The 23906-nt window shown below is 58.9% G+C and overlaps 1 protein-coding gene across 5 annotated transcripts; it reads right to left on the minus strand.

The window, feature by feature from the left end:
- Window positions 1-220: 220 nt before the first annotated feature.
- RAB3IL1 (RAB3A interacting protein like 1) lies at window positions 221-22869 on the minus strand. 5 transcript variants are annotated; one of them, XM_030917200.1, is made up of 10 exons: window positions 22634-22869; window positions 10707-10959; window positions 10249-10344; window positions 10076-10153; window positions 9151-9369; window positions 7455-7583; window positions 7247-7359; window positions 5287-5386; window positions 2212-2278; window positions 221-1261 (listed from the first exon to the last, which is right to left on the minus strand). In XM_030917200.1, exons 1-10 carry the CDS (start codon window positions 22783-22785, stop codon window positions 1179-1181), a joined length of 1290 nt encoding a protein of 429 aa, XP_030773060.1. In that variant the 5' UTR covers window positions 22786-22869; the 3' UTR covers window positions 221-1178. The 5 variants fall into 5 exon arrangements, with proteins under 5 accessions (XP_030773060.1, XP_010383221.1, XP_010383220.1 ...); XM_010384918.2 differs by lacking the exon at window positions 22634-22869 and adding an exon at window positions 19640-19913 and having other exon boundaries at window positions 223-1261; XM_010384920.2 differs by lacking the exon at window positions 22634-22869 and adding an exon at window positions 13569-13657 and having other exon boundaries at window positions 240-1261.
- Window positions 22870-23906: the final 1037 nt, after the last annotated feature.

Raw genomic sequence — 23906 nt, forward strand, 5'->3', positions numbered from 1 at the left:
TCCCCCAGTAACCCACAGCCCTCTGAATACTAAGGGAGGACTCAAATAGTCCTCCCCACAGCAAGTAAGTGGTGATGGCGGAGGTGGAGTGGCTTCAGGATTTGGGTTTAATCCCAAGCACGAGGGTGGGCAGGGAAAGGATTTGGTTTCATTCCTTCAGATGCCCAAGCCTTGGCCAGAGCCCCAGGGTGCAGGAGTGAGGGCGCGTGGCCACCCAGCCTGTACCAACAAAGCCTTCCTTTATTAAACAGAGATCGCGTTACATTCCATCCAAAGAAGGAAATCCGGACGTGGTGAGGGATGTGTCCAGGTGGGCGCCCTGAACCCTGGTCCCGAGTGGGCTCTGATGGGTGGGAGGGCCCAGGCCCCACATGCCAGGGCGCGTGTCTGCATGGCCACCCACAGCTGAAAACAGGCGTGGGCAATCTGAAGCCCTGTCTGTGTTCTACTGTGGAAGAAACTGCCCCAATCCTTCCAGCGGTTTTGGGAGCAGGGCCTCCAGGAGCACAGGGCTGAGATGGGGTGGGAGGGAAGGTGACAAGGGAGGCCTTTATGAAGGCGGAGGGAGGAAGGGGGAAAGGAAAGGGGGGGGCCTGACTCATCTTAACAAGGCTTTGGGGCAGTTCTGTGCTACCGAGGCCCTGCCAGCCCCTCCTAGCAGTCCAATAGGGAGGCCACCAGGAACAAGGCATGGGATGGCCACAAGGGGGTGCCGCTGGCCCAGGGCTTGGCAGCTGGGGCGGAGGGTACCCTGGAGATCCAGCAACCCCAAACAGTCCCTTTCTGAAGACATGCCGGCAACAAGGCACCTGCAGGCGGTTCTGGGGACTGGGGAGGGGGCGCTGGCTGCCTCAGATGTCCCCTCCCAAGGGCTGAGGCCCCCTGAGTATGGATCCGAGCTCCCTGGTCTTTGGTGCTTTCTTGAAATCCTCCTGGTGGTGGCAGAACCCAGTGGGGAAGAGAGAGGGGTCTTGCTGTGAAGTCCAGGCCCGTCTGTCCCTCTGTCTGTCCCAGGATGGACATGTGGTGCTGGCTCAGTGCTGCCTCCATGGCCTGTCTGTCCATCCGTTCTGCCTCTGGCTCAGGGCTGGCTCCAGGTCCGTCTCCCTGTGTGTCGGCTTGTTCTGGGGTGGGTGTGTGCTCTGTCTCAGAGCTCCCCTTCAGGCCTGGGCTGTGCCCTAAGCCTCCTGGGGGAAGAAGCCGAGCTTGGCCAGTGACATCTCCTTCCGTAGCCTCATGATCTCCCAGAACATGGGCTCTGCTGCAGGCAGAGAGAGGGTGAACAGGTCAGGGACAGCTCAGGGTCACCTAGGGCAGATGGCCAGGTCCCCTCCTGTGGCTTTGAACAGGGCAGCTGGCACAGCACCCTAGGGTCCCCAGCCTCCAAAACAGATGACCTCAGCGAGTGGCTGGATCTCTCTGAGGCTCCACTCTTGAGCCTTGGAAACTGCTGAGTGCCGACCACACTCGAGGGACCTGTCTGCACCACACTGACAGCCACCCCCACAGCCCGATGCAGACGTGCAGGCACACGCTGTCACATGCAATAGTGGTGGTCCAGACCTGGGAACTACATTAGACAAGGCACAGATGCCTCCCTGGGACCCTCTCACAAGGACCCTGCGCAGTGAAGGGGGGACCACAGTGGCCATCCGGGGACCTAACAGGCATCAATACCCAGCGTGCCTTGGCCTCCAAGGGGACTTGACCCCCAGGATGGAGAGAAGACGGCTCCTTACTCAGAGGGTCGGGCCAGACTGGTTCAGGAGAAGACTCAGCAGGGAGCAAAGGTTGGCGGAGGAGCAGGGAGCCAGGCCTTACAGAATGGGCTATGGGGGAAGGGGGTGGAGGGAGGCCCTGTCAAGCGTGGAGTAGAGTGGGAGCAAAGGCTGGAGGCGGGCGAGCCTGTGTTCAGGTGACCAGGAGGAGACAGCCACACCAGGGCCAGGGAGAGATTCACAGGGGTGGCCCCCTTGTGCAGGACCGGGAGAGGTTTGGTGGCGGAAGAAAGACCAGCCAGACGGACTCAGGTACACAGCTCAGCACCCAGGAGGATGGTGTGAACCCTTTACTAACCCACAGCCCTCCCGGCTCCCCAGCCTCCTAGCTGAGTCTTGCCTCCACTAGGGGGCAGCTGGGCCCAGAGGCCTCTTCCCCACCTAGCCCCACTCCCGTGTGCCATCCCTGCACCGGCCACCAGGGGGCGCTCACCGTCCTGCCGCACTAGGCCTTGCTGGATGTAGCGGATGTAGGTGAAGAAGTTGCACACTGCGGTGATCTGTGGGCAGAGGCAGGGACGGTGTGACCTGCCAGCCCCACGCTCGGGGTCCCCTGACAGGCGGATCTGAGCCCAGAGCAGGAGGTCCCAGGTCCCCGCAAAGCCAGGCAGTGCTCTCTGACTCAGCTGGGACTGGGCTTTCAAGTAGTCATCAACAACAGCATGACTAGCACTGTTATAATAACAATAGCAGCAACCATTTCATCAAGCGCCTGCAGCGAATGAAGCAGACGTGCTTATTATTCCATTTTACATAGGGGAATGCGGAACCACCTGGGGGAAGCTGCTGACATCCATCACGGAGACGGCGGAGCTAATGAACCAGCGTGCAGCAGAGCTGCGAGATGAACCGGGCAGCCTGTCCCGGAGTCTATGCTCACCCTTCTCACAGGCCGGCTTGCTCCAGATGCTGGAGGTCTGGGCCAGCCAGGCCTCCGTCCAGTGCTACTCATAACACTGGGAAAGGAAAGGGGGTCAGAAGCTGCTCACCTGGGCTGCCCGGGGCCCTTGGAGCCTCAGGCCTGCTCCATGCCAGGCCCTGGGCACCCTGTGTTGGCTCAGACACTGCTATGAGGATTCATACCATGGAGAGGGTACACGGAGTTGGTGCCTGGCCCAGGGCCCCTTCCCAGGCCTGGGCCCCATCTCCCAGCTGCTGAGAGTGGGGGCACTAATGGCTCAGAGGTGCCCCCCTCTGTACCTCTACCTCCTGTAGACCTCAGTCCATGACTGACTTGTGTGGAGATAGAAAGGCCAGTCCCCTTGCCTCAGGATGGAACCAACTGTGCTAAGAGCCCGGTGGATGGGCCTGAAGCTGGGCTGCAGCTGAGGCCATGTCCTGGCTGGACTCCCCCATCCCTTCCCTCATTCTCCTGAGAGCTGCACATAATCTCCTGGTGAGGTTCTGCCTCTATGGAACCCAGCCTAAGACAGGGTGGAAGGTAGCTGGCAGCTGTGCCTGCCCACAACAGCCCCTACTGAATGTCCAACACTCCCGGGGAGGGACGTCGAGTGAGAGGGGCACCCACAGCCCGGGGAGCGGAGAAGCTTTGGGGAGGGGTAGGACGGTGGTGGCCTGGCAAAGATAGGAAGGTGAGAGAGCGGGGCGAGGTCGGGGGATCAGCCTGTTGTGGCAGGGACAGCGCTGCACAGGGAGGGTTGAGGAGAGGCTGTGGCAGGAGGGTTGGGCAGGGCAGAGCTCAGGACAGGAGCAGGGACAGTGGATGCCCACAGAGGCTCATGAGCGGGGAGTAGGAGGGAGGCTGGCTTTCTCTCTCCAGGGAGTGTGCTGGGGAGAAAACACCTCTCCCTGTAGACCCCACATGTCTTGGTCTTTCAGGGCAGGGACCACATCCTAAAACTTCAGACCTTCCTCACCTCATTTCCCGCCCCCAGCTTCACCCAGTGCAGCAGGACACCCAGGCCAGGGACTTAAAGTGCTAGAGGTGATTCTGTTGAGCATGGGAATATCTTTCGTGTGGCCTGCTGTTGAGCCCTGGTTGGGCCTGGAAAGGAGTGATGGAGACATGTGGCCACTGAATAAGGCTCAGTGGGCAGAAATCCACAGGGTAGGGGCTGCAGTGGACTCAGAGCCAGGATCCCAGGTCTCGGTCGTGTGGCCCTGAGCATACCCCTTTCCTTTGCCGAGACTCAGCCTCCCTTTCAGTAAATGGGTGCTCAGCACACCGCTGGGAGGACTCACGCTCAGAGGCCTTGTGGAGCCTGGCAAGGACAGCACAGTCTGCTGCCAGCAAAGGGACCGTTTGTCCCCTTTAGACCTGCTCCCCCGCGAGGAGCCTCTAGCAGGCCTGACATGGTTCCTCGAACTGTGTCACTGGAAACATGTGTTTCCAAGCATGTTCTCTCGTTCCGCTCAATGCTCTTAAGAGTCAACAGGGGGACAGAGAAAGAGGAATCCCTGTCCTCAATCCCCAGCTCGGTGAGAACCCGTGTCCTGGTCTGGGTCACTCGGCAGGGGAGGGTGGGAGCTGGGATTCCCAGAGGCCCCTTGCCACTCACGGCCGACACAAGGCTGGTGCACCAGATGCACCTGTGAACCTTCTCCAAAGCCTTGGCCAGCACCTGAGTCTGGGTATCAGGAGCCTTGCACTCAGCCGGAACTCTAGCATCGCTCCTGGCTTAGGTGACACTGAATGACAGAGGGGGGCGATGTCATCCCATGACCACCTTTCATACGTAAGGCTGCGTCTGAGCCGACTGGAGAGTGGCCCTCCCAATGGCTCTGAAGTCAGCTGCCCTGTGTGACAAGGCCCTATGGCAGGGGACTGCGGGTGTCCTCTAGAAGCTGAGGGTGTCCCCTGCCAGCAGCCAGCAAGAAAACAGGGACCTCAGTCCTTCAAACACAAGGAACTGAATGCTGCCAACAGTATGAGTTCTGAGGAGGACCCTGACTTCCAGAGAGGAACACAGTCCCCTGACCGCTTACTGCGACCTTGCGAGTCCCTGAGCAGAGAATCCAGTAAGTAGCGCTTAGACTCCCGACATGGGGAACTGCGTGCTATCAAACCACTGCCCTTCGCTTGGCTGTGTGGCCCGAGTCAGTCTCTGTGCCTCTCTGAGCCTGTACCCTGCTCTGTAAATCAAGATGTAAGGCTGGGTGTGGTGGCTCACACCTGTAATCCCAGCACTTTGCGAGGCCGAGGCAGGCAAATCACCTGAGGTCAGGAGTTCAAGATCAGTCTGGCCAACATGGTGAAACCCTGTCTCTACTAAAAATACAAAATTAGCTGGGTGTGGTGGTGTATGCCTGTAATCCCAGCTATTTGGGAGGCTGAGGCAGGAGAATTGCTTAACCTGGGAGGCAGACGTTGCAGTGAGCCGAGATTGTGCCACTGCACTCCAGCCTGGGTGAGAGAGTAAGACTCCGTCTCAAAAAAATAAATAAATAAAAATAAGTAAATCAAGGTGTAGTGCTATTCATAACTCCCAGGCCCAGGGCCCAGAGTCCCAGCACCCAGGTGGCCCCAAAGGAGCCAAGGCTGACTCACCCTGGCCCGGGAAGATGGCGAGATGTAGTAATGGCTTTCGGAGTCTCCGAGCCGGATTCGGTGGCGGCAGGTGCGGGTCAGTCCGCTCAGGGCACATGTGCTGGGGGAAAGCAAAACGGGTCATGAGGGCTGGTTGGGGCTTGCCCCCCTCCCCCCACTCCTGCATGCAGGGAAGATGCAGCAGCCAAGAGGATGCATGGGGAGGGGCAGGCCTCCCTTCCCCCACCCAGGCTTCCAAAGGAGCCCAGAGCCAGGCAGAGAAGGGAGCTGGCCCCAGCCGTCCCCGAGACAGTCCTCGAACTAAGCTGAGCTCTACCCCTAGAACCCTTGTTTTGCCCCTACTGGGCAAGAGAATTTGGTTAATCTCATACCAGGTGTACAGAGTCCCACCCTCTGCAGGCTCTGCAAATGCCTCTCCCTCCACTTCTGGGGACTCAGACCAGGCACTCCTCCCCCAGCTAGGCCAGAGTTGAGATCTGGCTGCCTCCCCCTTCCCAACACTCAGCGGCTCCCCTGCTTTATCCATCCAGGCGTTCTGACCCCATTAACCCCCATGGTTCTCAGCCGTGTGCCAACCAACCCCGTCTAAGAGCCTTCTCCCGTACCCTCTTCTCTCCTCCCCCCAGTCCTGCCTGACCTCGCTCAGCATCTTCAGCCACCCACACGCAGTGTCTCTGTGGGCCCTGAGCAACCCCCATCTGGGCCCCACTCCCCAAATCTGCTCTTCACTGGCCATGATCTGCTCAGCTCTCTCTTCCTCACCCTCCGCTTGGTCACCAAGTCCCCAGGTCAGGGCACAGCAGCAGGGCTTTTGGCCTACATCCCCTTGGCTCCTTCTGGTCAACTCTCTGCCTCATTGGTCTCTTTCTTCTCCACATCAGAGCCAGGGGCTCCTCCAAAAACCCACGTCTAACCCATCATCCTTCCCTCTTGCTTTCCTAATTCCCAAGAAATAGGGAGAATCCCAAATAAAAGTAGGGATTCACTCTATCACCCAGACTGGAATGCAGTGGTGCGATCTCAGCTCACTGCAACCTCCATCTCCCAGGCTCAAGCAATTCTTCTCACTCAGCCTCCAGAGTAGCTGAGATTACAGCCGTATGCCACCACACCTGGCTATCTTTTGTATTTTTAGTAGAGATGGGATTTTCTCCATGTTGGCCAGGCTGGTCTCGAATTCCTGACCTCAGGTGATCCACCTGCCTCAACCTCCCAGAGTGCAGGCGTGAGCCACTGCACCGGGCCTATTGATGACTTTTGCCACACTGGCTGGTGGGTTAAAGCCCAAACCTGTGAAGGCTCTTTACACTCTGGCTCCAACAGCCTCTGCAGCCTCCACCCCAATTCCCTGTCCCCCCACTGCTTAGCCAGATGCCCCAGTGGTGCTTCTGTTAATACCCCAGCTTCTCATACCTTTGTACATTCTGTTCCCTCTGCCAGAAATGCCCTTCCCTGCTTGGCAAACTTCTATTAATCTTTCGAAACCTGGCTCAAATGCTCCCTCTCCATGATGAGCCTCCCACCAGGGCACCAGCCATCCCCAGCCAGCTCTTGGCTGCCAAGGTGAAATCCTCCCCAATTTCTGCCCCTTGCTCCCCCTGGCTATTTTGTTCCGCTGCTCCCCTGCTCAATGCCAGGTGAGTCGCTGGAGGACAAATGCCAGGGCTACTGCATTATTTATTGGCAGGGGCAGAGCCAGCAACTGACAATCATGGTTCAAGAAGAAGGGGAGGGCACAGGGCAGGCCAGTCAGGAAGAGGCAGAGCCCAGCTCCCAGCCTCTCTGGAGAGCCCTGCAGGTTCACAGGAAACCTGCCAAACTGCCTTCTTGCCCTGCGGGGGCAGCAACTGTCCCTGTCCCATTGGCGCTGCTGCATCCTGGCCGCCCCTCGGCGCACCGAGCGCACAGCTTGGCGGAGCTTTCCTGCCTGGGCAGGAAGGAGCTAAGACCCTCAGCTTACTTGGTGCTGCTGCACTCAACCTCGGCCACCTTGACTGCAGGCAGTGTCTGCGAAGCCACCGGCTCAATGGTGAGCGTGTTGTCCTCCACGGCGGCCCGTACCAGCGTTGAGAGCTGCGGCAGACCAGGGTGGCAGGCAGGGTGGTAAGGGGCTGGGCCCTGGCGGAGGGGCGGGTCCCCCAGCTGGCCCCGCCTCTGCCATGCCTCACCTCCTGCATGGTGAAGTCCAGGCAGGGGCCCACGTCCTCCCGGTGCACCCTTTCCAGGAAGGGGCAGGTCTTGTCCAGGGTGGGGGCTTCCCTCCAGGCCTGGAACTCTGCAAACAGGATTGTGTCCACCTGTGGGGGAGGGCAAGCGGGGTGGGGGCAGTCAGGGGACTAGGGCCAGCACAGAAGATGCAGGCTGAGCTGAAGGGGAGTGAGGGAGGATGTGGGGCAGGCCCAGCAAGCCAGCAGGTCAATCCCCAGCAGACGTGCAGGGAAGCCAAGTCCAGCGGCAGCAGAACTCCCTTCTGCCCTTTGCACCAAAGAATTTAGAACTAGAAGTTTTGTTTCCAGGTCGGCGTTAAAATTTCTTGGTGCAATAGGATTTTAGAGTGGGGTGCAGGGCTTTGTCCTGAAAACCGTCACTGCCTCCTTGAGGAGGAAAAGTCAAAGAGCAACTGGCAGGAGGCTACAGGTACCAGCAGGTACACAGGCACGTGCACACAGGAGGGGACACACACAGGCTGCCCTGGGCCCACGCCTCGGAGGCGACTGCTGGCCTACCCAAGGCCGCATGCAGAGGGAGGGAGGCTGGGAGGGGGCAAAGTGGGAGGCCCTTCTCTGGGGTCATTTACCTGTCGGGAAAAGGAGGGAGAGGGAGTGGAGGCGGGGGCTGGGGGCTCCCCAGGAAGGAGCTGCCAGGCCGGCTCGTAGGTGAGGTGAACCGCCTTGCTGGGGACCACGCAGAGGAGCAGGGAGAGCAGCGGGGCCAGCCCGGGCTGGGCCGGATGGACAGACAGACGGACGGACAGACAGGCAGACAGGTAGACAGGTGCACAGAGACAGAACAGGAGGAAGGGGAGAAGTTAATGTACATTCAGAAGCTCAGAGCTCAGGAGGTGGATGAGGGCCTGCTCGTCTTCCCTGGAGGCCCTGGAGACAGAGGTGGAAGCCAGGATGGAGTCGAGTGGGCTGGCGCCAGGGACCCAGGAAGCTGAAGGCACCACAGCCCTCTGAGTGCAGCCCTGAACTCGGCTCTTGATGTCCCTGTCTTTTTGGTTCCTCCGGCAGCCCCAGGAGGCCCCATTTATCAGGTGAGGAAGCTGAGGTGCTGACAGGTGGCCGCATTTGCCTACGGACCATGACCATGAGTCCAGCCCAGCCTGGACCCAGCAACCAGTGTGGCCAGCTGAAGTGGGACAGAGACACCTTCCAAAGGCCACGCTTGTCTCAGCCCCACAGTCAGAGGGCGCCAGGAACCCCCTGAGCACAGGGCTGTAACCAGGTGGTCCTGGGGCTCAAGGCTGTGGCCACACAGGGTTCAGGCAGCCTCTCCTCTGAGGCCCAGTGGCTGCTGCTTGGTCTCTTAAGGCCAAGGAAATGTGTGTCTCAGTGGAAGCCCCAGATCCTCAGGGCCAAAGCCAGGCTCAGGTGCGAGGCCACCACCTACTGCTTAGAGTCAGCGGGGCAGGGAGGGGGCCTCAGGTCCCCAGATGGTACACCCTGGAGGCTGCAGGCCAAGTGCCTCGGATCACAGGAGGTTGGAGAGAAAGGACCTGCCCAGCCCTCACATCCCAGAGAGGTGCAGGACAGGCTCCAGGTCATACAGCATGGGGCAGGCTGGCCCTCACTGGGCTCTGGCCCTGCCTACCACAGGCCCTGCCACCCTTCCCCGTGCCCAGAGCCCGCCTCCCGCCCTCACCTCCTTGCCCTCTCTGTCTGGGGTGAGGGTGTGTCCCACAGCGGGACACACGGCGGGGCAGAGGGTGCTGCTGGTGCTCTTGTGGCGAAAGTGGCCCTTTCGGGGCCCAGCCTTGGTGGGGCTCAGCAGCTGGGGGTGAAGCTCGCGGTTGGGAGAGGCTGGTGTGGACGTGATGACCAGCGTCTTCAAGGCTGTCACCTCTGCCTGCAGCATGTCGATCTGCATGGGATGGGATAGCTGTCAACCCTCACCCAGGCTGGATGCCATCCTGGCTGCCACCGCCTATCAGCCCAACTCAGGACAATGCACCCCTGCAGCGATGAGCACCTAGTCCCACCTGATGCCCTCAGAACAGCCTTCGAGGCAGAGACCCAGACACTCATTTTACACATAGGGAAACTGAGGCTCACAGAGGCGACATGGTCCGCCCAAGGTCATGCTGTGAGCAGGATTCTGTTAGGAACAAGTGTCTGGGAGCTGGCTAGGCCTCCCATGAGAGTTCTGGGGGCCCCCAGGAGCCAGGAAAGGCCCAGGCCTCACATTTTGCAGATGGGCAGCCAGGCTTGGAGAGAGGAAGCAACTTGCCCAGGCTCAGACAGCCACACTGAGTGAGGTTTCTGCATTGTGAAGTGGGGCTGGGAGGAGAGGGAAGAAGGTACAATAATCACAGGGTCCTCCCAGCCCCAGCACAACCCCAGAAAAGGCTCTGCTGTGCAGCAGAATCACTGATGGAGTCCTGGGGCACTGGGCCCTGTGATCTCAGACCCCCACCCTTCCCTTCCCTCCCTGGGCCTGGGTTCACCCATTCCTGCTGGCCCCACTGGGCCAGGCGAGCGTCCACTCAGGCAGCGAAGCTCACTGCTCACCGAGCCGGGAGGCAGGGCGGGTGCCTGGGCTGGCCTGGGCAGGCGGGGATGGGCCTCACCTTGCCCCCAGCCTCCTTCAGCTGCTTTTCTGACGCCGCCTGCTTCATGTTGGCTTCTCGAACCATCTTGTGAGCTTCCTAGGAAGAAGGCAGTCCCTGCATGAGTGGCGAAGAGCTGATGGACGCCCAGGTGACCCATTCCCCAAGTTGTTTCTGCTGCTCAGCCCGTGTACCTCGAACAGGCTGGCCGTCAGCTCCTCCAGCTCCTGTTCTAGCTGCTCCCGCACCTTGGAGAGCCGCTCACATTCTTCGTCCTTTAGCTTTAGCTCCTGGAGGAAAAGATGCAGGCACTTGAGCCCCTCCACATCCCCAGGCCTGGCATGGGAGGGACCAGGCCCACCTGACGAGGCTCCATCCCCCGGTCATTTTATGTGGGGCCCAGAGCTTACTTCTTCTGGTGCCACAGCATGAAGCTGAAGACCTGCCTGCCAGTTCATCAGAGCTCAGGGCAGGTTTGCAGTCAAGACAGGTGACCATCGGTGTGCCCAGCACAGGCCTGGCCTGCAGTTGGCCTCAGCGAGGGCACATCCCTCTCCTTTGGGCACATCTCTGGGTACCTGATGAGAGCCCACAGCTCTCCCAAGCGGACTTCTTCCCACCAAAGTCCCCCAAGCCTGCTACAGGCACCCACCTTCTGCGCTCTGTGCAGCTCCTCCTTCAGGAACTCAGAGCCCTTCTCTCGGATCTCCATGGAAGAGCTGCGCAGGCGCAACACGTCCAGCTGGGTGGCTGCAGGGCCCTCCTGGCCTTGGGCCTCCTCCCCTGCAGAGGTCTCCACCAGGGGTCCTGGGGACTCCCTGTGGCCTTGGCAGGGGTCCGTGCTCTTCCAGGGGACCGGGACAGCTGCAAGGGGAGGCGGGAGGCCCTGGTCTGGCTGGGGTGGGCTGGAGACAAACAAGGGCATCCGCAGGTTCAGGGTGGGGTCCTGAGGCCTGGAAAGCTGAGCCCAGAAACCACCCCGGGGCAATGTGCCTACCACTTGAGCCTCAGCCTTTCCATCTGAAAACTGGGACACTACCAGCTATCATCAGGGCTGTTACAAGGGCAAATGTCCAAGCACAAAGTCTCCTGGGGCAAGAGGCTCATTCCTCTTTGTCAACCACCCGCTCCAGCCCAGGGCTGAGGGCTGTGTTTGGCACATGCTAGGTGTTCAGCACACAGCAGATGGTCAGCGTGTTTGTCTAACGGACGACTGTAAATGCATCAGGCGTGAGTCCCAGTTGTATAAAGTGAAGCCTATTCCAATGGCCCTACCTCAAAGGCCACCGAATGATCAGAGGAGGTGTGCGTAAAACCTTGGCACCTCGGATGCACTCAAGCGGGAGCTGCCTTCACTGATACAGTTAATGCGAATTCTGCCCCTTTCAGGGTGGACTAGAGAGGAAGGATGAGGCCAGGGCAGGCAGGGCTGAGGCAGGAAGATTCTGCAAACATCTTAGGCAAGACAGACCCACTTCCTGTCCCCCTGGACTTGGTGGGGAGCAGTCCCAGCTCTCCCCTGGCCTACCTTGTGACCTCAGGCAAACACTCACTTCTCTGGGCCTCAGGACCCTCCCTTCCCTGAAGCTGCAGACCCTGAAGGTGGTGTGAGGCCTCACTCCCCTCTATCCACACTCCCCACTCCAAAGTGGACCCTGGAGAGGGAAGGGAGGGCGAGGACCCGGCCAGCGGTGTTTTGTGCCAAGACAGCACCTCTGGACTCGCTCACTCAGCAAAAGCTGGAGGCTCCTGAGCCAGCAGCTTCTGAGCCGCAGCAGCCAGGGCTGGGGATGGGGGGCTGGGCAGGCCACTGATATCAGTGAGGGAAGTTGGGGGGAGGGGCTCAGGGAGGCTGCACCAGAGGGGGAAGGCAAGGCCAAGGAGAAAGTGGGACTCAGGACAGCTGAGGCAGAGGGAGGAGTGAGAGGCAAGTCTGTGGACCAGTCTCCCCTCCCTGTCCTCAGGACCTTGGGAAGGTCACCAAGCAGCCCCTGAGCCTCAGTTTCTCCCTTGGTTAGCACACAGAAAATGGGTTCCCAGAGACTCCAGCAAGGAGCCCACTTCCAGCAATGAGTCCCTTCACACAGATCTGTCCAGCTGCCCGGCTCCACCTGCCCTCCGCTCTGGAACAAGCCCAGTGTGGCCTCAAGGCTCCTCAGGCTGGGTCCTGCCTGATAGGGATGTGGGTTTGAGGATTAAGGTGGGGACACATATCCATTACTCCATCAACAGTGTCTATGCCAGGCAGGGCTCTCTCCTAATACTCTTGTTTGGGGAAGTCTTGTTGGCAACGGTCCCCCGCAGCCTGAGAGCTATGGTGGTGCCCTGGGCTGGGGTCTGTGCCCTGGGGACTCACATTGTCAGACTCTACACAGCTCTCTAACCACGCTGTCTCCTTTAAAATTATCTCAACAGCCGCCAGGCGCAGTGGCTCACGCCTGTAATCCCTGGGAGGGATTACTCTGGGAGGCTGAGGCAGGTGGATCACCTGAGGTCAGGAGTTCGAGAGCAGCCTGGCCAACATGGTGAAACCCCGTCTCTGCTAAAAACACAAAAATTAGCCGGGCCGAGATTGTGCCACTGCACTCCAGCCTGGGCAACAGAGCAAAACTGTCTCAAAACAAACAAACAAACAAAAAACTCTCTGATCGGCACTCGTGGCATCATTCCATTCTACAGATGAGGGGACAGAGGCTCACAGAGTGAAGGCACTTGCTGGGGGTCATGCAGCTGGTCAGTGACAGTGCTGGGACAGGTGGCCAGGTCTTCAGCCCAGGCCCAAAGCTTCCCCACTGCAAGGGAAGGGTAGGTGGGTGGGGAGAGTGAGTGTCGGAATTGGCACATCTGCTTCAAGATGAAGGGCTGCTGGGCCCAGGGGGACTCAGAGGCTCCTCTTTGGCTGCAGTAGGGAAATCTGACCCACTTCTGGCCCGAACTGGCTTCTCAGACTCTGCGCAGGCCCAGAAACCCCCTTTCCAGAAGGGAAGGCCTGGGCAGGGGGAACTGTGGCAGAGAGAACAGGCCAGATGGGGCAAGCCTGGGGTCCACGTCAGCCTCTGACCTGGGGTACACATGAGCCCCTGGGAATGCTACTGAAATTCTCTGAACCTGCTTCCACACCTGAGGGATAGGAGCTGAAATCCTGCAGGACGGGCTCTAAGAATCAAGAGCTCTAAGAGCAGTCCCAACCTGGCGCCGGGTGAATCATGTTCAATCCACAGCCATGTTTGGCTGAGACGCCCACGAAGCCTGCCTGGCCTCTGGGTCCCGCAGCTTAAACTGGAGGCCTGGGGACCCTTGCCAACAAGACTTCCCCAAACAAGGGTATTAGGAGAGAGCCCTGTGTGGCATAGACATTGTTGATGGAGAGATAGGTATGTGTCCCAACTTTAATCATCACGGCCCAAGTCCTCAGGTGGGACAGGATGGCCATAGTCACTCAGGCTGGGCTGGAGGCTGCTCACTACAGGCCAAGGGCAAGAGGCGACAGCACAGGACAGGACAGAAGACTCACCATTGCCTACGCCCTGACCGAGGAGAAGCAGGCTGCCGGCCCTCCCATGGGGGCCGAGCTTCATCCACCAGTGTGGTCTGGGCCTCTGGCCACAGTGAAAGACTAACTCTCTCTCCTGCTGGTCCCAAGCACATGGGCTGGAGGTGTGGCTGGCTGTCCTCTCCATTTTCCCAACAGGCACTCACTTTTGCCTTGTGGGACGGAGTGGGGACAGGGCCCAATTTTGCAGCCAGAGGAAACAGTGGTCCAGGAGGTCTGAGACAGAGTCTGTGACACCCTTCCCATCCCCCCCAGTAGAAGAGCCCAAAGCCCAATCCTAATGGCAGGAAGTGTGGGACATGGGAACGGTGGGACCACCCGGTAGCCACCAACTCCCCAACGCCAAAGGTGGCAGGAGCAGGAGGGGAAGAAGGGCCTGACCTGCCCTTGGAGGGTAGCCGGAATCTGCAGACCTTCCTCCCCCTCATTTCCGGGCTGCAAGGCCCACTCCTGAGACTCAGAAATTTCAAAGAAGGGACCCTGGGCTCCTCAGGTCCAGCCGAAGCCAGAATCTCCGATCTCACACACACTTCCGCCTCCCAGACCAGAGGCCTCAAAACCCGGCTGTGAACACCCAAGTCAGTGGCGAACTCAGTCCTGGGACAAGCAGGGACCACTTAGGGTTCTGCTGCCCAACGTCCCTACCCTCCTCAGTCCCAGTTCACCGCTCTCTGTACAAACCTCCTCAGTCCCCGTTCCCTGAGGAAACAGAGCCCAGCATCTGAGATGAGCCGCAGATGCCTCTGGAAAGGGGCCTGCTCAGAGGGTAGGAGTCAAGGTCAGAGGTAGATGGGGCAGCCAACATCCCCCATCCCAGAGCCAGCTCCCACCACCGAGAGGCCCCCGGGCAGTTCATACAGGAAAGGCCCCACGGGTCACTTCCCCAGGAAACACACAACTAAGAGAAAATGCAGCAACCACAATCCTCACCCCACCAGGCCCGCCCTAGGAGGGCCAGCAGGGCTCTTGCCCCGACCCACAAAATAAGAAGGAGATCTAGACTCCGCGGCCCTCAGTATCTCCCTGAGCCACCAGGGCCTGGCCAGAGGCCAGACCAGCCTATCCCTTAACCAGTGCCCAAGATGACCCTGTCCAGTTACCTCCTGGAACTAAAGACCCCTGTTGGTCATGGGCACAGTGGATTCATTAAATAAGCAGGGGAGGGGACAGCACGGGTGGCTCTGAAACTGGGCCAAGTAGAGGGCTGGGAGGGCGCACTGGGACCACTCAGCGTGCTGCCAGGGCCCAGGCCTCTAGGGAGGCTGCAGAAACCCCGACCAGGGCCTGGCTCCTGGGGGTGGTGCCATGGCACAGGGGCCTGTGCAGTGAGGCTGAGGGGACGGAGGCTGACAGCCATGTGACTCATATCCAGGGACCAAGGGAGTCCCAGGAAAGGGTTGGCGGGCTAGCTCTCAGGCCAGCCTGCAAGCCCAGCAAAGCTCAGCTCCCCTAAAGAGCGGCCAAGTCTTCAGCCCCCAACCCACAAGCATGTCAGGTTCCCAAGCGCTTGGCCACATCCGTGTCAGCCCACCACTCCCCAGGTGTCGTGGCCTGGAAGCTCGGGACGATTGCAGGGAGATGTGCTCCTCCACCTGGTTTCCAGATGAGGCCCCTGAGGTTCAGAGAGGGATGGTAACCTGGCCAGAAAACACAGCAAGGATGGCCAGAAAACACAGCGGCAGGATGGGAACTGAACTCAGAGCACAGGCATAGCGCATCACGTGGCCTGTCACCCAGAGGAAAGGGGATGAATGGCGGTTTCGGAGAAGTGAGGCAGGAGGCAGATGGGGTTTGAGGAAGTCTGAGACAGCGCCCAAGTACTAGGGGTGCCACCCAAGACTGCTGTACAGCCAGGCAGGACCTGGGCTAGGAGGGGACAGCAGAGGGGACACACAGAAACAAAAGATGGGAAGGGGGAATTGTGGGAGAACCAGCAGCTGGATAGGGGGCAGGAAAAAGCAGTAATTAATTAAGATAATTCAAAACTAAGGAAAAGGTGCGGTACCCATGCTGGGAATGTGGAACTGGGAGGGGGTCTTTCAGGGACAGGAAAGTGGGTGGCTGAGGCATTTGGGAAGTGGCACATCCCATAGGCAGCTAAGGGGGAACAGGCAGGATGGGGTGACGCTGTCGAGTGGCACTGGCTTGGGAAAGCAGCTGCAACCTGAGCCTGGATGACGGGCTGTCAGAGGAGACAACAGCTTGAGAGCCAGCCGGAAGAACAGACCAGAGTGTTGGACACTGGAGCTGAAGAGTGTCCGGGACCCGGGGATGAAAGAGATCGTCATGAGTCTCACTGAGTTGGGCCAGGATCCAATGAGCTCAAGGCAAGGAGGGGACAAAGAGACAGGTGGGAACCAAGGTGGGCCTGGGCCACAGGGGAAGGGGGAACCAGAGTGGGCAGAAGGGCACAACAGCACGTCCTAGTAGAGACCATGGAGGAGGGGGAGAGAAGGTCAGGAACAGCAGGGGATGGGAAGCAGACCAGAACATCCAAAGCAGGGGAGTCAGGCCGCCAGGCCAGCCCAGCCCAGCCCCGGCAGGGGAATCCAGCCCTGTCTCTCCACGGGAGCCAGCACAGGGCCTAGGAGGGAGCGCATCTCACTACTCTTCCGCTACAGGGCTGGGCACGCAATACATCCTCAAATCTGCCTGTGGCGACCCTGCCCATTCAGTCCAAGCATTGACACCGAAGACCTCCAACAGCTAGCGTGTATACTGAACACCCATTATGTGCCAGGCACCCCACCAGCCATGATTCATCCAATCTGCACGACCAGGCGGCCCCCTTCTTACCACATCCTATTTTGGTTTGCATCTCCCTCCTGCTACCTCATTTCCCAAGACCTATTGGGCATAAATCCTGTGCAGACCTCGGAGGGTCTAGGACAAGCAGGATTCTAATGAGGATGTCTGCCCCCGACACCCAGGTCCTGATTACGGAACAGCAGGAAAGATCTCCACCTGTTGAGGGGTAGGGCAGGCAGTTAGATCATGGAGGGCTTCCAGGGAGCAGCAACAGTGAGGGTTATACAACCCCTTCCCAATGAAGAGGCCTGCGTGTCTGACCCTGGAGCTCTCGGGCCATACTTCAGACTCTGTCTCATGGCCTCTAGTCCCCTGTGACTTAGGCCTTACAGGCAGGAGCTCACAGATCCATGCCCTTAGACTAGCCAAGGCCCAGGGCAGGGAAGTGACTTGCTCAGGATCACACAGCCAGTTGATGGCCCCTGCAGCTCTGCCTGCCACATAAACATGCTCCCCAAGCCCTGGGAGGTTGGAGTGGCCTCATCTCATTCCTGAGCCGCCCATCAATGTCTGGCCCGCTGTAGCCATAGGCATGATGAGCCCTGTCTCTGGGGAAACTGAGACCGGGGTGGGGGGGTGCTGCAACAGTGTCATGTGGGAACTCAAACGCTGGCTTCCGTTGGCCAAGTCCCAAGTGCCCAGCACTGTGTTAGATACAGAAGTACTCAAGACGCTGTCCTCACCTCGTCACCTTGGAGCAGGCTTGGCACCCAAAACTATGAATGTGTGAGACTGTGGGGAATTGGAAGGGGAGCAGCCCAGTTTGGGGAGCACCTAAAGTCAGACTGGAGCTGCCTCTGGGTTTGGAGTTCAGGGCCCAGGCTCAGGAGTCTCAAGGAAGAGAACTCACCCAGGCTGCTGCAGAGTCCAGCCACTGCCGCCCACCCCGGAAGAGCAGCCCAGGGCTGAGACCATGACGAGGACCTGGCCATTAACAAAGCACAGCTACCAAGAGACAGAGCTCAGTTCATCTCACAGGTGAGGAAACCAAGCCCAGAAACATCACTGACCCCGCCCAGGTCACCGACTCTTAATCCCAGCTCCTCCTATTCTAGGATCAGCAGTTCCCAATATACACCTGCCAGAGCTGTCATCAGCTTGGTCAGTCACCTGGCAAGCATGACTCTGAACAGGACCCCTCCCAACTGCTGCTGGAGTCTGGGTGAGCTCCTAGGACACCAAGCACCCAGTGGGGGCTGGCGGCTTGGCCCCTGACTCTAAATTCCTGTTTCCACACCCAAATAGGGGGCCATTGAAATACAGAGCTCAGGGTAACCCCCAAGCTCTGCCTCACCCCTGCCCCCAGCTCCTCACTGCCCCCCATCCTTTCCATCTGCATTTATGAAGCACCTATTATGATACGAGCTCAGCACCCAGCTAGGCCCCCGGGGGTGCAGGGGTGCATGCAGGAAGTGAGCCACATTAGGATTTTGTGGGGGTCAGCCTGGCAGCTGGCTCATCCAGACTGGTGCTGGGAATATGGCAGGGGGGCGGGATGGTGGGGAGGGGTCCTTGCCCAGGATTTAAGGCTCTCTGACTCTCCTCGAAGCAACCATCCATCTACTCGTGCCTCTCAGCTGTGTCTGGCCTTGGCCTGGATGCCTCCAGGGAAGGACATTCTCTGACCTGAGATCATTCCCACCCCCAGAAACCACTTATTTTACCTAGAGGCCCAGAGAAGGAAGTCCACATTCTCAAGGTCACACAGCAACTAACTCAGTGGCTGTGTTGCCTGAGTCCACCCGGCACAAGACACAGGCTTCCTGCAGTGGAAGCTACTCCCCAAACACAATTCACCCCAGGCAGGACTGCCCTAACCTCTCCAGGTATCACAAACCCATGTCAAGCACTTTCTCCTAAGCCAGCCTCCTTCCTCCCAGCACAGTGCCAACAAATACACTGGTAGCCTTCAACTCTCTCCCTTTAAGAGTCTCAAGCCTTAGGGCAGGGCGTGGTGGTGAAAGCCTGTAATTCTAGCACTTTGGGAGGCTGAGGCGGGTGGATCACCTGAGGTCAGGAGTTCGAGACCAGCCCGATCAATATTATGAAACCCTGTCTCTACTAAAAATACAAAAATTAGCCGGGTGTGGTGGCGTGCGCCTGTAGTCCCAGCTACTCGGGAGGCTGAGACAGGTGAATTGCTTGTACTCGGGCGGCGGAGGTTGCAGTGAGCTGAGATCTCGCCACTGCACTCCAGCCTAGGTGACAGAGAAAGCCCCTGTCTCAAAAAAAAAAAAAAAAAGGTCCCAAGCCTCTCCACACCTCACCCCTACCAGGAGCCCACTCTCTTCTGCAACCCCTGCTGGGGATGAAAGGCCATCTCTCCCCTAGCATAGCAGCTCAACCTTTGCTAGGTGCCATGGAGTGAAGTGGATCCTGCCTGCCTTTCGAGGGGGGGCTTCGCTCACTCCCCAGCTGTAGCTGGGCAGTAGCTCTCTCCTGGGACCACTCATCTGACCCAGGGGGCACAGGAATACAACCTGTCACCCATTCGGGTCACATTTCCTCCAGGACCTGGTCTTTCCAGGCCATTGGGAAGTGTTTGCCAAACTCAACAAAAACACAACCTTTCTGCACATACAGGGCAGGGGTGCCACATCAGATGGGCCAGGAACTGCCACTGCCCCAGAGAACCAATGGCCTGAACAGACATAGCCACTGGGGCCACTAATCCAGGACCCGGAATCTGTGCTACCCCACTCCAGGCTGCAGGGGGATCCCACTCCACACCTCTGAGAGCCTCTGTACTTCGGGAGCCCCACAAGGAGGTTCTGCCCTCAACTTGGGAGCCACCCTGGCAGAGACCCAGCCCCTCTTTCCCAGCTACACTGCTTTCCAAGAGTTCATCCAGCCGAGGGGGTTGAGGGACGGGTTGGCAGGGTGGACTGGGGGTCTCTCTTCTAGGTGCATGCCCCAGAGTCGTGCACACTCTTCCCCATACCCCGACTCTTCTCACTTGCGCTCCTGATGATCTAGGAGGAGTTGACACTGTCACCCCGGGACGGTCGGCTGCCCACCCTTCGCATCCTGCACCCCGAGAGAGACTCCCGACCCCTCCCCCGGAGTCTCTCGGCTGCAAGTCTGCTCGCCTGCAGGCAGGGCGGGGGCGCACAGCACCTCCGGGTGGCGGCGCAGATCCGGCGGGGAACCCCCCCAATCATCCCGTCCCGCGAGGCGGCCGCGGCCCAGACCCGGCGCGGGACCGCGAGCGCGCGCGGACCTACCCGCTCCACATCCCGGCGCCTCGGGGCGCCCGGGCGTCTGTTCCCAGCGCCGCCGCCGCGTCCTCCCCGCGCCGCGTCCCCGCCCGCCGCCGACTCCTCCCGGGGCCGAGCCGCCCCACTGCCTGTCAGCCCAGCCCGCGGCCGGTCAGTAGGTCTCAGCTGCCTGGGTTCGCGGCCCCCAGCCCAGCACCAACCCTGCCCCGGGCGGGTCACGTGGCGGAGCGGGGCGGCCCGAGGACACGTGCCCGGCCCCGCCCCTCCGCCGGCCCGACGCTGGGATCGGGCGCGCGCTCCCAGGGCCCGGCCCCACCCGGCCCGCCGCGCCGGGACACGGAGACCGCGGCGCAGGGAAGGAGCCCGGAACCCAACATCCCGCGGCCCGCGCCGCGCTCAGACTCCCTAGCTGACTCCTCCTCTCCAATCGCCCTCTGCACCACCCACTTTGAGCCACCCCTGCTCAAGGACCTACAATGGCTCCCGGGCTCTCAGCTCTTGGATTCTCACACAGATGGTCACTTAAGGCCGGCAGACACCCTCCCCGATCCTCACCCGGCACTCCTTCCCTAGTCTATCTGCTTAGTGCCTGTCCCTGTGCAACATCCTGCCTGCTGGGAAGGGGAGGGGACAAACCCGAAACAAGTTTTCTGAGTCCTACTCTCCGAGTTTTATCCCGAAGTAGTTTCCACTTCTGGTCCAACTCTCCTCACCCAGCCTCCTGCCTCTTAACACACTGTGCCCATCCCTGCCTTTACCCACCATCTGCCCTCTGGATAGTATTCCCCACCCCACCCCCACCAGCACACACACATACACACACCTGTCTGCTTCCACATCCTCCGTGAAACCTTTCCCTGAATCCCAGACCACTGGTCTACCTGTCCCTCAGTTCCTCTGTCCCACCCATTCTGAGTCCTGATCATTGGTCTCAACTTCAGCCTGGGACTGGACCAGTAAGAGCAGAACCCCTCTTCTCTCCCACCAGGAACCATGGCTCCCACCTTCCCTGTCGGGGGAAGGACTGGGAGCTTGGGGGGAGGTACTTCGCCTTCTAGGTGCTACCAGAGGTCCTAGTGCTGAACCCCTCCAGGCCCACTGACTCAGGCCCCAGGCTCAAGTTAGTCAGATCTTCATTTGAGGACACATTTTATTCATTCATTCAACTCATTCATACATTCAGCCACTCCATCTGAGCACAGACTATGGGCCACGCAAGGGCTGGTGACCCAAAAGGAAACTGTACAGACATAGACTCTGCCCTCCTGGGGCTCCACGATGGAGGATGGAGGATGAGGGAGGTATTCTCTAAGACCTCCATGTCCAGGGTACAAATAGACAACAATGCTCTTTCCCCACTGGGCATAGTGCACACCAAGGTACGGAATCTGGAGAGTGGAGGCGAGGCTGGATTCTATGCCTTGCTTGCTCCCTTGGCCAGCACTTTGTGCAGTGAACAACCTAGGCAGTTCTCCATAGCATCCCTTCCAACTCTCTAGAATCATTCAGCCCAGGCGTCCCATAGCCATCACGCAGCAGGGCAGTTGTTTCCATGGCCATGGCTTCCAGAGGGCAGGGATTCTCTCTTTCTTGGAGCTGTGTTCCCTCACCCTGCCCCCAGCCCAGCTCGGGGTCTGGCCCACCCAAAGCAGATGTCCACATGTGTTTGCTGGCTTGAATCCCTCATCAGTAGGTCTTGAGCAACTGTTGTCTTCCTGGCCCTTGTTTTGTTCACTATTTAGAGAAGGAGGAGAAAATGACACAAAAGGAACCCAGCACAGGGCCCTTGCCCTCCAAGTCTTCACAAGCACCGGGAGGAGATAAGTCATGGCAACCCAGACCAGTGGGAGATAAAGGGGGTGGAGGAGGCGTCAGCTCAGGGCTGTGTCCCTGGAGGAAGAGTCCTCAGCCTGGGACAGCTGGTGGACCAGGGAGGCCCTTGAGCAAGGTCTTGAAGGACAAGTGTGTGGTCACCACTCGGAAAGCATTGACACTCAATTTCTAACCAAAAATAGCCTGTCATCCATGCTTCCTGCTACCATGGACTCCTAGGCCTCACTGCCTCCCCCAGTAGGGAGGACCCTACTGCTCAGCTGAACTTGCTCCTCAGCCGAAAAGGACGGGCTCAGAGAAGTTAAGGAACTTGCCAGATATCACACAGCCAGGAGCAGTGGGGCTGAGTCCTCTTACACCAGTTTTCCAAAAAGACCATCCAGAAACTAGAAGCTCACTGGCAGCTGCAGCTGTGTGCAGTCAGGCAGCAAGAAGTTCCTGAGCACAGGCTATCGGTGTCTGGCCAGTGGTAGGGAAGGGAGAAATAAAAGTTGTGTCCAGGCCAGGCGCAGTGACTCACGTCTGTAATCCCAGCACTTTGGGAGGCCAGGGCAGGCGGATCACCTGAGGTCGGGAGTTCGAGACCAGCCTAACCAACATGGAGAAACCCTGTCTCTATTAAAAAATACAAAATTAGCTGGGCGTGGTGGTACATGCCTGTAATCCCAGCTGCTCAGGAGGCTGAGGCAGGAGAATCTCTTGAACCCAGGAGGCAGAGGTTGCTGTGAGCCGAGATCGCGTCATTGCACTCCAGCCTGGGCAACAAGAGCGAAACTCCATGTCAAAAAAAAAAAAGTTGTGTCCTCTGCCCACAAGCCACTGCCCTCCTCAGCCTCCCTCCCTCTATCCCCCTCTGCCTGCTACATCCCAAGCCTGACAGCCTTGACCACAGACCCTTGGCTGAAGGCAGCTGAGGAGTAGGAGACAGTCAGCCTGGATGACCCAGGCCCTGATCTTGGACTTACAGGTCTGTCCTCAGCTCACTGTGTGACCCAGGACGAGTGTCTTGCCCTATCTGAGCTTCAGTCTCCACCTCTCTACAGCCACCAAATTGGACAAGACAGTCAGAGCCATTCCCTAGGACTCTCTGAGCCCAGCTTCTCATACCAGCTGCCCTGAAGCTTGCCAAGATTCCCCTCCCCTCCATGCCGCAGGTCCTGAGCTCACCTGTCTGTGCCCCAGGGCTCTTCTCTCAAGTTCCCCTCAAGTGCAGGGCACAGGCCTAATGGGGCGTAGCGGACAGTCCCTGCACTCATGGCCAGGAACACGGGGCATGTCCCTCGGGCGGGGCACCTGGTGTGCTCCTCAGAAGAGTCCATGCTTGGAAGGCCAGACTGAGGGTCCCTCTGGAGGGTGCTGGGAAGGGAGGTAGCAGGAGCCTTCTTCCCCCCACTAGGCTGAGCCTCATACTAACCTTTGCTATCTCCCCAGAGCAGCAGCCTGGGAGGGAGGCACCACCTCCCAAGACAGCCGCTATCTCCTTCAACCCCGTAATTATTAACTCCTGTGGCTCCTCAGGCAGCAGAAGACACTGGGCCCTCCTTCCTGGGCTCTGGGCCAGGGGAGATGAGACACCTCAAGACGAGGCCCCTTGTTTCAGCCAGGCTCCCACATGGTCTGCTTGTCCCCTTGCCACACAGGCTGGGGCGTTGGAAAGTGCCTGTCCAGCCTTGACCCTGTCATAGCTGTCATAGCTGCCTGTGGAGCCCTAGATAGGCCCTACTGCCTGTGACCACAAGCCTGAATATCCCCTTAAAACTTTGTTATTGGCCGGGCACGGAGACTCACGCCTGTAATCCCAGCACTTTGGGAGGCCGAGGCGGGCAGATCACCTGAAGTCAGCAGTTCAAGACCAGCCTGACCAACATGGTGAAACCCCGTCTCTACTAAAAATACAAAATTAACCAGGCATGGTGGCGCATGCCTGTAATCCCAGCTACTCGGGAGCCTGAGGCAGAAGAATTGCTTGAACCTGGGAGGCGGAGGTTGCGGTTAGCCGAGATCGCACCATTGCATTCCAGCCTAGGCAACAAGAGCAAAACTCCGTCTCAAAAAACAAAACAAACAAACAAACAAAACTGTTATTTTTTTATTTTTAAATTCTTTTTCTTAGATTTGAGATTTCTAGTTTTGTCTTTTTTTTTTTTTTTTTTTTTAATTTTTCAAGGCAGGGTCTCACTCTGTCACCCAAGCTGGAAGGCAGCCTCAAACTCCCTGGCTCAAGCCATCCTCCCACCTCACCCTCCTGAGCAGCTGGGACTCCAGGCATGTGTCACCATGCCTGGCTAATTTTTAAATTTTTTTTTTTTGTTTGGAGAGACGGGGTCTCACTACCCTTAAAACTTTTCACCACCACCACCCAGGAACAACTCTGTGGTAGCAGCTGGGAACACAGGCCTGGGGTCAGACAGGCTGGATTCAATCCCACTGTCAGACGGTG

This window comes from Rhinopithecus roxellana, chromosome 15 (genome assembly GCF_007565055.1).
Source record: "Rhinopithecus roxellana isolate Shanxi Qingling chromosome 15, ASM756505v1, whole genome shotgun sequence".
Taxonomy (NCBI): Eukaryota; Metazoa; Chordata; class Mammalia; order Primates; family Cercopithecidae; genus Rhinopithecus; species Rhinopithecus roxellana.

What these genes read in the sequence shown, in the direction of transcription:
- RAB3IL1 (XM_030917200.1), bottom strand. Translation starts at nt 22,785, where the DNA reads ATGGACTCTTCTGAGGAGCACACCAGGTGCCCCGCCCGAGGGACATGC. An exon ending in GTTGAGTGCAGCAGCACCAA is followed by an intron (nt 5,387 to 7,246) that starts GTAAGCTGAGGG and finishes GCTTTCCCCCAG; the next exon opens with CACATGTGCCCTGAGCGGAC. An exon ending in CGCCATCTTCCCGGGCCAGG is followed by an intron (nt 2,279 to 5,286) that starts GTGAGTCAGCCT and finishes CTCTGCCCACAG; the next exon opens with ATCACCGCAGTGTGCAACTT.